The following is an 18,296-nucleotide window of genomic DNA, read 5'->3' on the forward strand; positions in this document are numbered from 1 at the left end:
TCTGTATTCTGAGAATTAATATTTTCTCTGATATACACTAACGGTCAGAAGTTTTAGAACATCTACTCATTCAAGGGTTTTTCTTTATTTTTACTATTTTCTACATTGTAGAATAATAGTGAAGACATCAACACTGTGAAATAACACATATGGAATCATGTAGTAACCAAAAAAGTTGTATAAGCAACTTGACTCCATGACTCCATATGTGTTATTTCATAGTTTTGATGTCTTCACTATTATTCTACAAATGTAGAAAATAGTAAAAAATTAAGATAAACCCTTGAATGAGTAGATGTTCTAAAACTTTTGACCGGTAGTGTATATGACACTCTTATAGGTCTGTCTCCCCTTACAGCCCTTTTCGGAGTACTGCCCATAAGCACCCCCCTGTCAAGAATTCAGTCGGACACTATTGCTTATACAACTCTTTTAGCTAGACGGCTAATACTCCAGAACTGGAAAATGGCGCTTCAACCATCTTATAAATATTGGGTGGGAGATGTGTTGGGGTCTCTGAAATGAGAATAAATTAAATTGTGGGAACTCCAAACATGCTTGGGCTCCATTCCGGTCTTACTTTGAACAGTCCACCCTCTGATTGCATTTTTATTGAAACAAAACTTAAATCTGTATTTGACACCACTTTGATTTATTGGTTGGAGGAGCATTTATTTGTAGTGTTTATTTGGGAGGTCATTCAGATTAGTGATGTGCCCATTGATTCTTATTGAATGTGACTTGTGGATGCCTTATTACTATTGCCATTTCAGAGCCTAAAATGTGAGCTTGTTTTGCTCCATTTGTAAACAATGTCATTGTAAAAAACAAGCATTGTAAACTTTAATTTTGGTCCGGTGGATGGTCAGTCTGTGGCCGTGACTGTCTGTGAATGTGTGAGTGGTTGCATTTCTCCACCCCTATCCCTCGACTGTTAACAGGAACAATGGCGAAGTGACTGCTCTGTTCCTGTATTAACTACAGATTGCCCTTTAACCTCTGTACCCTTCTGCCCAGTGTGTTTAACTTTTCTAAAGTACGGTATCTTTATTGTTATTTTTTTATTTTTTTTCTAGTTGAATATATCATTATTTATATTGTTTATATTATGTTGTCTTATTATGTGTGATATGTGTAAAACTGAATAAACTGAGTTTTCAAGGATCCACATACCGGTGTGGATTTTTACAATACCGTCTATAAAGATGTTTATAAAGTGCAAAATAAATGAAAAGTTCTACAACTTGAACTACTTCACTCAGGACTCCAGACTAACATTTTCTCCTGATGGCACTGGTGCCACTAACTTGTTCAGTAGATGGCACCTGCCCATGATTTGGTCCCACCCCCCCCCAGAAATGTGGCATCACACATTATACATTTTTTTTATCTTATAAAGTCATTCACAGTGCTTTATTTAGAGGTGTAATAGATTACTGAGATGGTACATAATTAATACGTTGTTTCATCTAACATGTCCATGCAGGTATGCATGATTCAAGATATTTTGATGTGCAACATAATCCAGTGATTGTCATACATTTTGGGTTGACAATTAGGCTCTTGTTGTTTACTTTACTGTTAAAATAGGGAACAAAGTTGTGTTTTGTTCAATAGAGATGAATTTGCCTACATCTTTATGTGCACTTATATCATAGTCTAATTTATTTACAGCTAATTCACCACCTGAGTAAATGGAAACTCAAAACACGACCTAGATCCTAACTCTAAACATAATACTCACTGCTGGTAGCCATGTATTAATCTAACAGTAAATTCAATGTCCTAAAAAACCTTTGCAGTTGTAGCCTACTACCCAATGGCCGATGCGCTCCGTATCTCAAAGCCATATCAAATACACTATATATACAAAAGTATATGGACACCCCTTCAAATGAGTGGATTTGGCTATTTTAGCCACACCCGTTGTTGACAGGTATATAAAAATTGAGCACACAGCCACGCAATCTCCATAGACAAACATTGGCAGTAGAATGGCTTTACTGAAGATGCCACCTTTCCAACAAGTCAGTTCGTCAAATTTCTGCCCTGCTAGAGCTGCCCAGGTCAACTGTAAGTGCTGTTATTGTGAAGTGGAAACGTCTAGGAGCAACAACGGCTCAGCCGCGAAGTGGTAGGCTTCACAAGTTCACAGAACGGGACCGCGAGTGCTCAAGCATGTAGTGCGTAAAAATCATCTGTCCTCGGTTGCAACACTCACTACCAAGTTCCAAACCGCCTCTGGAAGCAACGTCAGCACAATAACTGTTAGTCGGGAGCTTCATGAAATGGGTTTCCATGGCCGAGTAGCCGCACACAAGCCTAAGTTCACCATGTGCAATGCCAAGCGTCGGTTGGAGTGGTGTAAAGCTTGCCACCATTGGACTCTGGAGCAGTGGAAACGCAGTCTCTGGAGTGATGAATCACGCTTCACCATCTGGCAGTCTGATGGATGAATCTGGGTTTGGTGGATGCCAGGAGAACGCTACCTGCCCCAATGCATAGTGCCAACTGTAAAGTTTGGTGGAGGAGGAATAATGTTCTGGGGCTGTTTTTCATATTTCGGGCTAGGCCCCTTAGTTCCAATAAAGGGAAATCTTAACGCTACAGAATACAATGACATTCTAGACGATTCTGTGCTTCCAACTTTGTGGCAACAGTTTGGGGAAGGCCCTTTCCCATTTCAGCATGACAATGCCCCTGTGCACAAAGCGAGGTCCATACAGAAATGTTTTGTCAAGATCGGTGTGGAAGAACTTGACTGGCCTGCACAGAGCTCTGACCTCAACCCCATCGAACACCTTTGGGATGAATTGGAACGCCGACTGCGAGCCATGCCTAATCACCCAACATCAGTGCCCGGCCTCACTAATGCTCGTGGCTGAATGGAAGCAAGTCCCCATAGCAATGTTCCAACATCTAGTGGAAAGCCTTCCCAGAAGAGTGGAGGCTGTTATAGCAGCAAAGGGGGGACCAACTTCATATTAATGCCCATGATTTTGGAATGAGATGTTTGACGAGCAGGTGTCCACATACTTTTGGTCATGTAGTGTAACATGGGCATATAAGCAGACAATGAAAGCTCTTACAATATTCGATGATGACATTTCTCTAAAACAGTCTATAGGCTACATGTGCACCCCCAAGTCAGAACAGTAGGCTAAGTTCGGAGGGGGTGAGGGACCAAATTCTTAGGGTGAGACACATGGGCTACTAACAGCTTACTACACAACATACACTTAGTATTAATTTCTTAGCTACAGTATACATATCCTGGCATATTACATAATTTATGCAGCAGCATACAAGACATATTTTTGGACTTTTTTGGGTGCTCACTTGAACAGGAAGGTGGTGCGGTGGTCCTTCTTGTGCGCAAACTTTGTCATCAAACTTTGTCATCAGTCTGGCATTCTCTGGATTTATGGTGCTTTCAAGACAACTGGGAACTTGGAAAAAACAAAAGAGGTCGAATCATGATGTCAGTGATCTTCAGGTCGGAATGTCGGAGCTCTAGAAAGAGGCCCAAGTTCCCGACTTGGAATTCCGAGTTGGATGACCGTTCAAAACATATTTTCCCAGTAGGAGCTCATTTTTTTCAGAGTTCCCAGTTGTCTTGAACGCACTGAAGTCGGAAGTCGGCGATTTCCCAGTTCCGAGTTCCGAGTTGTTTTGAACGCGGAAGAAGTCATACTGGATTGACAGCATGGCCAATGTATTCAACCTTTTCTGGCCCATGGTGTTGCGTGTGAATGTTTATCCTTTTAAGTTTGGAAAAGATACCCTCTCAGACAGATGTTTTAAATGCTTAAACCCAGACTTGGACCACACACCCTCTCCACCGAATAGCAGGCTGGGGAAGCAAAATAGTAATTGCTTCGCAACGCTTGCAGTTAGCCACTGATTCCTTCCAAACCACTCATTGTTGAATTTGCGATTTCCAACTTGTTGTGTAATGTTTATGTCCAATGGCTGATGAGCACTTATACGTTTTATCTATAATTTCTCCAGTGGTGTGTATTCATGGATGCCAAGGGAAGCCAGGCTTCCCAAAAAAAATTACCAAGAAAAAAAAGTATAAAATAATAGCCAATCAGCGTTGAGCTAAACTGAGTGCGTTCAACTGTAAATGGTCCTGAAGCACCACCAAAAAAAAAAAAAAAGTGTCAAGGGAAGCCAGTTGCATTGAGAGAAATAAATAATTGACAGAAACAACTTGAATTGATGCATCTCGTTGTGTTGTTGTCCTCCAGTGGCTAGCTAGGTAGCTAGCAAAAATTGGCCCTTTCCTAAATTAGCCATGGATAGAGATAGGGATTTGGACTTGTGGTTTTACTTAATTCTCCGTATTGGCGAATGATTATAACGGCGATTCTGATCCAACCATAAATTCATACATTGTGCCCCTGGACTGAGAGGATGGAAGTGCAATATGCAGCTAGATGTAGAAGGCTAATGTTAACTAACTTACGTTGCCCATGACAGGAAGTTAGGCTAGCGAGCAAGCATTTTAGCCAGGTAGCCTAAGACAACAAAAAATAAAAGCATGTACTGTATGACAGAGTAATAGACTGTTTTGTCAACATGAAAGAGAGGAGGATGGATTTGGCGTTTCTCTGCAAGTAGAGTGAGTCAACATGTTTTTTCTACTTGCTCGATCGCACACACACACACACACACACACACACACACACACACACACAAATCAGAACCATGGACAGCCACATTATATTTAGCTTACGTTGATTGGACTAAATTGTTTTTGGTATCTTTTAGTTGTCACTGTATTAGACTAAGCATAGGTGATTTGATGAAGAAATTTTGAAGTTGAAATGGTGCTGGAATAGTGGAGGCAGCTCCTGTTTTCTTTGTGACTTGCATTAACTCTCCGTGGTTCTAAATCAATAGTTGTTTTGTAGTCCGAAAATGTCGGAAACATTAACTTGCTTGACCATGCTGTAGGTCATGTAACTGTTTGTTACATGCAATATGCTTTGTGGACTTCACCGGACAGAGGCTGCTCTCCAGTGTGATGAAACAAAGGTGTGGTTGAATTTATTCTGCCCACCGTGTCTCCTTATTGACTCTTCCTTAGGCCTATATATCGCACGGCATATGATCTAACAGGTTATAGAGCAAACAACGCAATTATCACAACACATAGGTTGTAATATGGCTTTTTTTTCTGGCTTGGCTTCCCCAGTGATTTTACCCACACACCGCTACTGAATTTCTCTTCATATGACAAGGATTTAAAAGGATTTGCCAGTAGACTGTCGACATGATTCATGATGATGACTGCTTGTCTAGCTAGCTAGCTTGCTATCTAGCTAAGATTTTGAAAGTATGATGTTGACATGATCAGTCCAATCAAAGCTACAGTAGATATAACGTGATTTGATGTCATTTTATCTGTGGCCTATGACCTTGAGCCTTCTTGGACGGGCACTTCTAATGTAAATCTATGGCAGCACCCAGGGGGGCTTGAACTGCCTAGCTCTCCCTGTAGACTCTGAGGTGATGTAATGTCCCCATGAGTGACAGAACACTGAGCCAAACACGGCGCAACTAGAGAATATTACCAACGCCTACGCTCTGTGCTTTCGCTGGCTGCCCCTCCACCACAGAAAGCACTGAGCTAGGCTGAAACACCTGCATTTTGGAGCCGCTTTACTCAAGAAAGAGACCATGTTTGTATGCGGCTCAAGGATTTTTTTATTTTTTTTACATTGTTTGCAACCTACAACCTACAAAAATGTATGCCAAAATAACATGCAAAACATGCCAGTTATAACAGGTGGGGTTAAAAACAGGTGGAGCTCTGCCCCACCTGTCCTGAGGGACGGGTCGCCATCGCATGAGGATAACGCACATTACTGTTTGACGAAATAGGCCTAATGGTTTTAGCCTAGTAAAGAAAATAGGATGTTTAGAGTGAGGTGACCATGTAGAACAGGGATCACCTCACTAGGAACTAAGTCGGGGTCTCAACTTACTGTAGAATACACAAGGTGGAATTTCGAAATTTGGTTGTGCATCAGCAGTTTTTCTCTTGTTATGTCAGTCACTGACAGCTAACATTTGATTGGTAAGCTAGTCTAGCGGCCAGCTATTTAAACTTGTAGCAGTGGCGGTTGGTGCTGTTCAAGATTAGGGATGACGATAATTTTTTTTTGAGTATGGCCTTATTTCTATTACAGCATTGTCACGTTCGTTGAATGACGGGACAGACCAAGGCGCAGCGTGATATACGTACATGTTTATTTAACTTAATAAACACTCAACAAAACAATAAACGAAACGTGAAGTCCAAGGTAGCACACACAACATACCTTACACGAAACAAGATCCCACAACTACACAGTGCCAATAGGCTGCCTAAGTATGATCCCCAATCAGAGACAACGAGCGACAGCTGCCTCTGATTGGGAACCACACCGGCCAACATAGAAATACACATACTAGATAGAAAACATAGAACTACACAACATAGAATATACACACCCTAACTCAACATATAAGCGTCCCCTGAGTCAGGGCGTGACAGTACCCCCCCCCCCCCCCCCCAAAAGGTGCAGACTCCGACCGCACAACATAAACATAACAGGGTAGGGGCCGGGTGGGCATTCCGCCTCGGAGGCGGATCCGGCTCGGGGCGTGACGACCTCTCACTCTCCGCCTCCCTGTTGCGCCCCTGGTCTGGTCTAGACCTCGGCGCGTTGCTTCCCCTCTCCTTCCTCCCACGATACGCCAGGCCCAGTCTGGACCCTGGTGTGCGAGACCCTGAACCTGGAGAGGGGCTGACGTCATGGTCTGGACTGGAGCCGCTGACCGGAGCTGGACTAGGCACCGGTGGAGCGGACTGCTCTGGCTCCGGAGTGGAGCCGCTGACCGGAGCTGGATCAGGCACCGGTGGAGCGGACTGCTCTGGCTCCGGAGTGGAGCCGCTGACCGGAGCTGGATCAGGCACCGGTGGAGCGGACTGCTCTGGCTCCGGAGTGGAACGGCTGACCGGAACTGGATTAGGCACCGGTGGAGCGGACTGCTCTGGCTCCGGAGTGGACTAGTCCGGGCACAGGCCGTGCCGGACTGGACAAACGCACCACTGGTCTGGTGCTAGGAGCAGGCCCGGGCCGGACTGGACTGGAACACGCACCACTGGCTTGGTGCGAGGGGCAGGAACGGGCCGGGCCGGACTGGCGACACGCACCACTGGCTTGGTGCGAGGAGCAGGAACAGGCCGGGCCGGGCTGGCGACGCGCACCGCTGGCTTGGTGCGAGGAGCAGGAACAGGCCGGGCCGGGCTGACGACGCGCACCGCTGGCTTGGTGCGAGGAGCAGGAACAGGCCGGGCCGGGCCGGCGATGCGCACCGCTGGCTTGGTGCGAGGAGCAGGAACAGGCCGGGCCGGACTGGCGACGCGCACCACTGGCTTGGTGCGAGGAGCAGGAACAGGCCGGGCCGGGCTGGCGACGCGCACCACTGGCTTGGTGCGAGGAGCAGGAACGGGCCGGGCTGGGAACACGCACCACTGGCTTAGTGTGGGGAGCAGGAACGGGCCGGACCGGACTGGCGACACGCACCACTTGCTTGGTGCGAGGAGCAGGACTGGGTTCCTTTATTAACCCCCGCTCCTTCTGCTGCCTAACCAGCTCCTCTCGCCGTGCCTCTACACTTTCCTTCTCCCTTTTAGCCTCCTGTAGCGCCTCCCTCTGACCGAATAACTCCTGCTCCCTCTGAACCAATAGCCCCCGTAACATGGTGGCCTCCTCTCCTAACCTGCAGACCCGCCCTTCAACGGCCTCCTGCTGCCTCGTCGTCCACACCGTGTGCCCCCCCCAACATTTTCTTGGGGTTGCCTCTCGGGTCTCCGTTTCACCTCTCCTGCCTGGGCTTCCTCCTTCGCCCAGGGTCCGCTATCGGCTAATCTCTCTTCCTTCTCCCTCATTCCTTTCAGGGCTTCCATATGCTTGGCCAGATCCTCTCTTATCTCTCCCCAAGTCCATGATCTCTGCTCCACTACCTGTGTCCAGGGTGTCTGCTGCTCCTGGGCACGCTGCTTGGTCCGTGTTTGGTGGGATCTTCTGTCACGTTCGTTGAATGACGGGACAGACCAAGGCGCAGCGTGATATACGTACATGTTTATTTAACTTAATAAACACTCGACAAAACAATAAACGAAACGTGAAGTCCAAGGTAGCACACACAACATACCTTACACGAAATAAGATCCCACAACTACACAGTGCTAATAGGCTGCCTAAGTATGATCCCCAATCAGAGACAACGAGCGACAGCTGCCTCTGATTGGGAACCACACCGGCCAACATAGAAATACACATACTAGATAGAAAACATAGAACTACACAACATAGAATATACACACCCTGACTCAACAAATAAGCGTCCCCTGAGTCTGGGCATGACAAGCATATTGGATGACTCCCATTCATATTCCATTCACCCAGCTCAATGTAACATCGATAGGTTTAGGCTACTAGATGATCCTAGAATTTCCCCTATACCCATCATGAGGTCGCTACAACCTAGCCACAGGTCGAGATACAAATTGGAGTAATCAAGGAAGCACAAAATAAGTCTGATGCCGAGCAGAAATTACAATAAGAAGCATTTTACAAAACACAGCAAGATATTTGTTATGCGTTTTATATTTGTTTCCTGCGTGAAAAACGCAGAATTCTGCATTAACGCGACCCCTAAATTGAACTTGCTAGTTAATGACTGAATTAATAAGGTGACGGGGCATCAAATTGTGTTAGCTTTCTGGTAACAGACGCCCAATGGGCTTATGTACTAAGCCGGCAATACTGTATATCCCGGTATGAGAGAAGGACGGTATGAAAATCTGGATACCGCCCAACCCGCCCCCCATTGATTTGTTAGTAACTCACTCAGATGTCATATTACAAACTGCATAAATGTCTCTCCATCCTATGGCAAAATGTGTAGAATTGCAGGAAATTAGCTGCACATTTTCTCTCCGCCACTGTGGCCCCTCATGATTTCAGATTTTTAGTGGCCCCCACCCCCATCAAAGTTGCCCATCCCTGATGCAGAATGTGCAGCTCGCACCGATGTAACCAATTCAAAATGTAACTGCACAGCCAAGTCAAAGGGTCGCAAAATGTGACTAAATGGTCGCAGCCTGGAGCCCTGTTCACTGTCCGTTTCATCCTAGTTTGGTTTAGTATAAAACAATCAGAATAGAGAAAGCCCATTAACAACACTTTATTAATTTGTTGCCATCCTAGGGTCATGCACTACTCATAAAACATGTTTAGAACTTTATTATTCAGAAACATACCGACATACTGTCAAAAATGAGAAAGATATTGTGATTTTATATTTTTAGCCATATCACCCAGCCCTACTAGGAGCATCATGACACACACAGTCTCTCTCACACACACACAGATCACCTGAGCCCAAAAAGGAAATTACATTTGGTAAACAAACACTCCACCATCTGCCTCTGAAGCCACAGCAACAGTGAATAATCATCATCACTACCATCACTAGTCCAGAGAGAGAGTGAGGGAGAGAGAGGGGGAGAGATAAAGAGAGAGATAGAAGGAGAGGGAGGGAGAAAGAGGCGAGAAGGTTGGGAGGGAGGGAGAAAGAGGCGAGAACGTTGGGAGGGAGGGAGAGAGAGAGAGAGAAGGAGAGGGAGGGATAGAGAGAGAAGGTTGGGAGAGAGAGAGAGAGGAAGAGATGGGAGAGAGAGAGAGGGAGAGCACGAGAGAGAGAGAGAGAGAGAGAGAGAGAGAGAGAGAGAGAGAGAGAGAGAGAGGGGAAGAGATGGGGGGAGATAAAAGGAAAGGAAGAGAGACAGATGGAGGGAGAGGGAGAGCACGAGAGAGAGAGAGAGAGCACGAGAGAGAGAGAGAGAGAGAGAGAGAGACACTGTATATATACATAATATGACATTTGAAATGTCTTTATTCTTTTGAAACTTCTGAGTGTAATGTTTACTGTTAATATTTATTGTTTATTTCACTTTTGTTTACTATCTACTTCACTTGCTTTGGCAATGTTAACACACGTTTCCCATGCCAATAAAGCCCTTAAATTGAATTGAATTGAGAGAGAGAGAAAAGGGAGAGAGACAGATGGAGGGAGAGGGAGAGAGAGAGAGAAAGAGAGATAGACACTAGCTAGTCTACGAGCATCCAAACACCCAGTAAGTCACTGCTCCACAATACAAGAGTCAGCTAGTGTACGCCACACACACACACATACACACCAAGTGAAAGTAGGACAGGTAGGTGTGAATTGCAAACAAGACAAAGGAGGCACACACACCTATATGTGAGTCTAGCTGGCAGAAAGACAGGGGGAACATGGTTTGTCAGGTAGGAGCCAGACTGCAGTTACAAAACTCAAACCCTCAGGATACCACAGTGCTCTTCCACAACTTTCTCTCTCCCTCTCACACACACAATCACACAGGTAGTAATAGATTACTGAAAGTGTCCTCACCCTGCATGGGCCTCTCAGGGATAATAAAACATGGAGAGGACAGAGATCGAAAAAAAAAGAGCAAGAGAGTTCTCCTGCAGAAACACAATCATCACATTCACTCAACCTGAACAGTCATGCCTCACTGAGCTCGGCTGGCTAACTGTTTTCAACCAGTCTTTCCCTTTCCTCAAACCTGTTTTTGTGAACTCATGGAGTTCTTGAAGTTAAAAAAACACTAAGTGTGGTTTGGTTAAAGGCAATTTCTCTAAATAAAGTGCTCTTTCTTTGCCTTGATACTAGCTATATGGGCTGTACATGGTGGCACAATAATAATAGATGTGTTTACATATGTGTGCTGAGTTGCGGTGGTGTGTGTGTGTGTGTGTGTGTGTGGTAGTTTGCCTATAATTGCATGACTGGGAGGCAGCAGAAGTGAAGGCCATGTTTTCCTATTTAAGATTCCTCAGCTAGAATGTTTACAGAACATTACCATGGAAACTTCTAGAATCTGTACATTCTGGAACTCTACAAAATAACACAATGTCAGCAGAGACTGCAGCTTAGGTTTTGGACACATGAATAAGCTAGTACTGTAGTCCAAGTCACGTGTGGATTTTGGTAGCAGTTTTTGAACAATAATATCCAGTACTATAGGACAGCAATCCATCTCTGTGTATTAGCCTACTTTTGAGCTCAAGATTATTTCTAACATTTTCATGGACAACTATAAACTGAACAGAAATGTAGAGAGACTGTTGAATCAAAAGAATTATCCAAGTCTTACTGCAGAAATGTCTCATGATAAATTAAATGGAGATGAAATATCAGAGAGTGCTGCTATCATTTGTTGTTCTGTAATCAAATCAGCATGTAAAATTTCATTCACTGAAACAAAACAGAGTTGAATGTCTGACTATCAGTACACATTAACTTTCCTCAGGCTACATCTAAAAAGGTCAATATAATATTTGCAAGTTGTTTTCGGCATTTTGAAGAGCATGGAAAAAAGGCCACTGTACTGAATTGACACACAGCTTTTCAATAAATAAATAAATAAATAATAACATTAGCAAACTGAAAGGTCAATGGAAGAATTTATGTAAGAAGCTGGCTAGCTATGGGTGGACCATAAAGTCAAGTCATCGTCTAGCTCTGAGTGGCTCTTTCATGGCGCAGGGCTGAGAAGGGCTTACCGTGTGTGTGTGTGTGTGTGTGTGTGTGTGTGTGTGTGTGTGTGTGTGTGTGTGTGTGTGTGTGTAAGCCCTGAATAAGCACTCTGACTCTGACAACCCCAGCAGCCCAGTATTTACCCTACTTCCACCCAGCCACGGCAGTGGGAGGGCTTTTACAAAGCGTGCCTTTTCACATTCCGCTGTGTGGCCCACTGGACAAGAAGGAAATAGGTAGGGTTGGGCGGTATCCAGATGTTCATATCGTCATGCCATCCTTCTCTCATCCCGGGATTTATGGTATTACCGGCTTAGTATACTAGGGGGCGCCAAAGAATGCAAAAAAAGACCATTACTAGCCAAATATGCTAACAAGCGCAAACAAATAAATTAATTGCAAAGACAGACAAACCAGCTCATGAGGTTAGACAGTGGCTTGCGAAAGTATTCACCCCCCTTGGCATTTTTCCTATTTTGTTGCCTTACAACCTGGAATTAAAATGGATTTTTGGGGGGTTTGTATCATTTCATTTACACAACATGCCTACCACTATGAAGATGCAAAATATATTTTCTTGTGAAACAAACAAGAAATAAGACAAAAAAACAGAAAACTTGAGCGTGCATAACTATTCGAATTTGCCCATTCTGTGTTGGGTTTGCGCCAGACATAGCGTTTTCCTTCATGGCCAAAAAAGCTCAATTTTAGTATCATCTGACCAGAGTACCTTCTTCCATATGTTTGGGGAGTCTCCCACATGCATTTTAGCGAACACCAAACGTGTTATTATTTTTTCTTTAAGCAATGGCTTTTTTCTGGCCACGCTTCCGTAAAGCCCAGCTCTGTGGAGTGTACGGCTTAAAGTGGTCCTATGGACATATACTCCAATCTCCACTGTGGAACTTTGCAGCTCCTTCACGGTTATCTTTGGTCTCTTTGTTGCCTCTCTGATTAATGCCCACCTTGCCTGGTCCATGAGTTTTGGTGGGAGGCCCTCTCTTGGCAGGTTTGTTGTGGTGCCATATTCTTTCAATTTTTTAATAATGGATTTAATGGTGCTCCGTGGGATGTTCAAAGTTTCTGATATTTTTTTATAACCCAACCCTGATCTGTACTTCTCCACAACTTTGTCCCTGACCTGTTTGGAGAGCTCCTTGGTCTTCATGGTACCACTTGCTTGGTAGTGCCCCTTGCTTAGTGGTGTTGCAGACTCTGGGGCCTTTCAGAACAGGTGTATACAGTGGGGAAAAAAAGTATTTAGTCAGCCACCAATTGTGCAAGTTCTCCCACTTAAAAAGATGAGAGAGGCCTGTAATTTTCATCATAGGTACACGTCAACTATGACAGACAAATTGAGAAAAAAATTCCAGAAAATCACATTGTAGGATTTTTAATGAAATTATTTGCAAATTATGGTGGAAAATAAGTATTTGGTCACCTACAAACAAGCAAGATTTCTGGCTCTCACAGACCTGTAACTTCTTCTTTAAGAGGCTCCTCTGTCCTCCACTCGTTACCTGTATTAATGGCACCTGTTTGAACTTGTTATCAGTATAAAAGACACCTGTCCACAACCTCAAACAGTCACACTCCAAACTCCACTATGGCCAAGACCAAAGAGCTGTCAAAGGACACCAGAAACAAAATTGTAGACCTGCACCAGGCTGGGAAGACTGAATCTGCAATAGGTAAGCAGCTTGGTTTGAAGAAATCAACTGTGGGAGCAATTATTAGGAAATGGAAGACATACAAGACCACTGATAATCTTCCTCGATCTGGGGCTCCACGCAAGATCTCACCCCGTGGGGTCAAAATGATCACAAGAACGGTGAGCAAAAATCCCAGAACCACACGGGGGGACCTAGTGAATGACCTGCAGAGAGCTGGGACCAAAGTAACAAAGCCTACCATCAGTAACACACTACGCCGCCAAGGACTCAAATCCTGCAGTGCCAGACGTGTCCCCCTGCTTAAGCCAGTACATGTCCAGGCCCGTCTGAAGTGTGCATTTGGATGATCCAGAAGAGGATTGGGAGAATGTCATATGGTCAGATGAAACCAAAATATAACTTTTTGATAAAAACTCAACTCGTCGTGTTTGGAGGACAAAGAATGCTGAGTTGCATCCAAAGAACACTATACCTACTGTGAAGCATGGGGGTGGAAACATCATGCTTTGGGGCTGTTTTTCTGCAAAGGGACCAGGACGACTGATCCGTGTAAAGAAAGAATGAATGGGGCCATGTATCAGGAGATTTTGAGTGAAAACCTCCTTCCATCAGCAAGGGCATTGAAGATGAAACGTGGCTGGGTCTTTCAGCATGACAATGATCCCAAACACACCGCCCGGGCAACGAAGGAGTGGCTTCGTAAGAAGCATTTCAAGGTCCTGGAGTGGCCTAGCCAGTCTCCAGATCTCAACCCCATAGAAAATCTTTGGAGGGAGTTGAAAGTTCGTGTTGCCCAGCGACAGCCCCAAAACATCACTGCTCTAGAGGAGATCTGCATGGAGGAATGGGCCAAAATACCAGCAACAGTGTGTGAAAACCTTGTGAAGACTTACAGAAAACGTTTGACCTGTGTCATTGCCAACAAAGGGTATATAACAAAGTATTGAGAAACTTTTGTTATTGACCAAATACTTATTTTCCACCATAATTTGCAAATAAATTCATTAAAAATCCTACAATGTGATTTTCTGGAAAATGTTTTCTCATTTTGTGTGTCATAGTTGACGTGTACCTATGATGAAAATTACAGGCCTCTCTCATCTTTTTAAGTGGGAGAACTTGCACAATTGGTGGCTGACTAAATACTTTTTTCCCCCACTGTATATACTGAGATCATGTGACACTTAGATTGCACACATGTGGACTTTATTTAACTAATTATGTGACTTCTGAAGGTAATTGGTTGCACCAGATCTTATTTAGGGGCTTCATAGCAAAGGGGGTGAATACATATGCACGCACCACTTTTCTGTTATTTAGTTATTTTTTTCATTTCAATTCACCAATTTTGACTATTTTGTGTATGTCCATTACATGAAATCCAAATAAAAATCCATTTAAATTGCAGGTTGTAATGCAACAAAATAGGAAAAATGCCAAGGGGGATGAATACTTTTGCATTCAAAAAGTATTCAGACCCCTTGACTTTTTCCATATTTTGTTACGTTACAGCCTTATTCTAAAATGTATTAAATTGTTGTTGTTTTGTCATCAATCTACACATAATACCCCATAATGACAAAGCAAAAACATGTTGTTAGAAATGTTTGCAAATTTATTTAAAAGAAGGTTGGCAACAGATAAGCAATATCTTGCTGCATTTTGCAAACGCAGATCTAAAATGCTTCTTATTATAATTTCTGCTCGGCATCAGACTAATTTTGTGCTTCAGTTGGAATTCTCCACTCACGAATGGGCATTCTATCAGCAGACAGCATTCTGACTGATGTGTAGCCACTTTTCTCCAGTACTTTTCTTTTCTCTTCGTAGCCAGCCTACTTTTCTTGGTAGAATGCAAGATTAACTTTAAGCAAAACATTAGGAAATGTAGCTGGCTATATTCTTTCTACGATGAACATTAGAAATATGATGGCCATGCAAAAAATACCTTGCTTCTTCATTGTTAGCTCATTTACCAAATAGCGTTGCACTTCTGTTGTCATCTAATGAAAATGAAGATATTTTATGCCGAATGTGTTGCACCAATTTATTTTCTGTGAAGGAAAACTATAGTTGCACGTCCCTGATCACTCTATTGAAATAAAAAAAATACTTGACTTTCAATATAAAACATGACCCCTCGCAATACACAGCTGGACTCACCTGCTCCCCCTTTCTCCCGTTGTGCCATTTACAAACAAACACGTGACTGGCTCAACTATTCTAGGGATATATGGTAAGCTTCATAATGTTAAATAATGTGACAGGTGAAATGAAGAACGCAATCTGTTTTATCTCCTAAGGTATTGCACAAGTTGACTGCAGGTATTTACTTAAAAAGTAGCTACAAATGTATTGAACAATTTCAAATAAATCGTTTCAACGGTATTGAAAAACCATCCAAGCCTAGAAATAGGTTAGAGGAATCTGGCAGCAATATAGCAGCCAATACCCCCTCCATCTTTCCTTCTCTCAGTCTCTGTCCGTCCTCCCTCACTATTTTTCTCTACTTCTGTCTTTCCATCCCACCTCATTCTCTCTTCTCTTTCTATTGTCTCTACCTCCTCCTTGATCTTTCTTCATCCTCTCTCGTTCCCTCAAAGCGGTAGTGGAGCAGGATGAATGTCGCCACTAGATGGTAATCTAAGGAGTCAACCCCAAGCCACCAACCTTAAGTGACTTCACATAGGCCTAGATCTGATAAAGGTCTGGATAGGAAGGCCTATAGCAATACAATATAGATCTGAGTTGACGACGGACTGAATATTTGAGATGCTGTTTGAGAGACATGTTGTGCCTTTTCCATAAGATGGGGAAATCCTTGTTGCATGAGTAACAGAGTTAAGATGTCAGTTTCACATGCACACCAGTGTGTGCCTAATTAGCCCAAAGACTGGCAGATGGCGATATTGAGTCGTTTAATCTTACCATCCAACGGAAATGTACACAGCCGGCTATACACTCCACAGGAGGTTGGTGGCACCTTAATTGGGGAGGACAAGCTCATAGTAATGGCTGGAACGGAATAAATGGAATGGTAATCTAACTCATCAAACACATGGTTTCCATGTGTTTCATATGTTTGATACCATTCCACTGACTCCATTCCAGACATTATTATGAGCCATCGTCCTCTCAGCAGCCTCCTGTGATACACTTGTATCCCTGTGGACCGGTTCGTACATAAAACATTCTTCATTCAGGCTGCAAAGGCATTGATTTTCTCCTTAACTCGATTTAATGGCGAGAAGGCTGGAAAAAACAGGGAAAATATGTGTACTTTCTTTATGAAACACCATTTTACACCACCATGGCTAATGCTACTTCCTGACAATGTTTACAGAGTTAAGACCAAGGGTAAACAACAGACTGCTGCAACCTGATTGTCTGAACGCAATACGCAACATCCGGAACTAGCATTTAGCCACTCTTGCATGGTGGTGGAAAATGGTTCCATAAAGAAAGTATGCATATTTTCCTATTTTTTCCACCATCTCAAAATTAAATCAAGTTAAGGAGGAAATCGACGCATTTGTAGCCTAAAAATATAATATTTTATGTACATACCAGTCCACAGGGTATAGGAGTGTATAGCCGGCTGCATACATTCCCTTTGGATAGTAAAATGAAACTGCTCAATATCGCCATCTGCCGGCCTTTTGGTTAATAGGACCAAACAAAATGTTTTTGTTCAAGCCTAGACTAAAACAAAAACAAAGAATAGACACTCACACAACCCAAATGCCAGTGATGGTCAAGGCAGGTAGACTGACAGGTAGTATCGCCCAAAAAGACATGTCCTCTCCCCGTTCTGTCCTTCCGCTCCGGGAAACCGTCTTCTTCTTCTTTCTCCTCGTCCTTGGCCAAACTTGCACTCTCCTCTCATGAACTACCATTTAACTCCAGGTGACTGGCAGCTGCATCTCAGCGGATGTGTTCGGTACTTGGGACCCAAGTTGGGGGCGAGGAAAGGGAGAGAGTAGAGCGGCGACGTGTCCCGTCTAGAAAGAGGACAAATTAATAAATACTCAACATCATCGTGTTGTCACTATTGGCTATCATGATCACGTCAGATAAATTAGCTATTTTAGTCGCCTGTTTTACAGTTTAAAAACACACCAGATGATATCAACTTTTGGACACTTTCGCAGCACAATGGCAGAATTTTATGTGCAACATTGGCATAACTTCAGTTAGCGGTTTGATGCTGAATTCCCTAGATCTCAACTCTAGCTAATTGCTACAGGAAATAAAGATAATATACATTGTCAGTATATCAACTTTTCCCTTTTGGATTAGAATCAAGTTTTTCGCTCCCACCTTTTGTTTCTTCTCGCTAGTCTGAGCGCCTACAGCTAACGTTAGCTGCAACACCTCTGTTAAAAGACACTCCAATGATGGTCAACTTTTAACGAGGCAAATCTCTCCGGTGTTTATCACAAATCTTTGGGCAGTTTTAAATCCTCCTAGTCCGTTTTCTTCTTTGAATGAGACAATTTGTGTTTTTTTCGAAGGGCACAGTCGGTGTATCGCGGTGCGGAGGGGTGAAAAAGCATCAAAGCGAGCCAGCCAGCTGTTGAGTTCGACTCCTCCCACAGACGCGAGATGGAGTGGGTTTAATTTAACCCGCCAGGTGGCCGGCTGGGCTAGATGTGCAGAAAATGACTGGAAATCCAACAGCCAGTTCACACGAACTCCGGTCGCGTGAACTAAGTCAAGGGCAACTATGACTTTTCTCGCGTTGACGTTCCAGCCTGCATTTTATCTCTTGGGAAAAGTAATTAGGCCTATATGCTTTGTTCGTTTGTTGTTCCTAATGTTTTGTTTGTTTGTTGTTCCTAATATTTTACTAAATCCTATTATTCTGCTCAGCGCTGCCACTTGTACACAAAACAATTTGAACAAACGTAGTTATTTGTCTGTTGAAACAGTAGGCTATTGCAAACATAAGCACGACACAAACAGGTTGTCTAG

At 43.6% G+C, this 18,296-nt stretch overlaps 1 protein-coding gene across 1 annotated transcript in view; it reads right to left on the bottom strand.

Moving 5' to 3' along the window:
- The window catches only part of LOC311134707 (transmembrane protein 150A-like), a 106,313-nt gene extending 88,495 nt beyond the window's left edge, over positions 1–17,818 (bottom strand). Inside the window, exons 1-2 of the mRNA XM_084168476.1 lie at positions 17,643–17,818; positions 17,055–17,323 (exon numbers count right to left, since the gene is read on the bottom strand). Of these exons, the coding sequence (XP_084024602.1) occupies positions 17,055–17,218 (164 nt within the window). The 5' untranslated portion in view covers positions 17,219–17,323; positions 17,643–17,818. The remainder of the gene's footprint in view (positions 1–17,054; positions 17,324–17,642) is intronic.
- Between the last annotated feature and the right edge of the window lie 478 nt (positions 17,819–18,296).

Source organism: Coregonus lavaretus (genome assembly GCF_964263955.1).
Source record: "Coregonus lavaretus genome assembly, chromosome: 1".
Lineage (NCBI taxonomy): Eukaryota > Metazoa > Chordata > Actinopteri > Salmoniformes > Salmonidae > Coregonus > Coregonus lavaretus.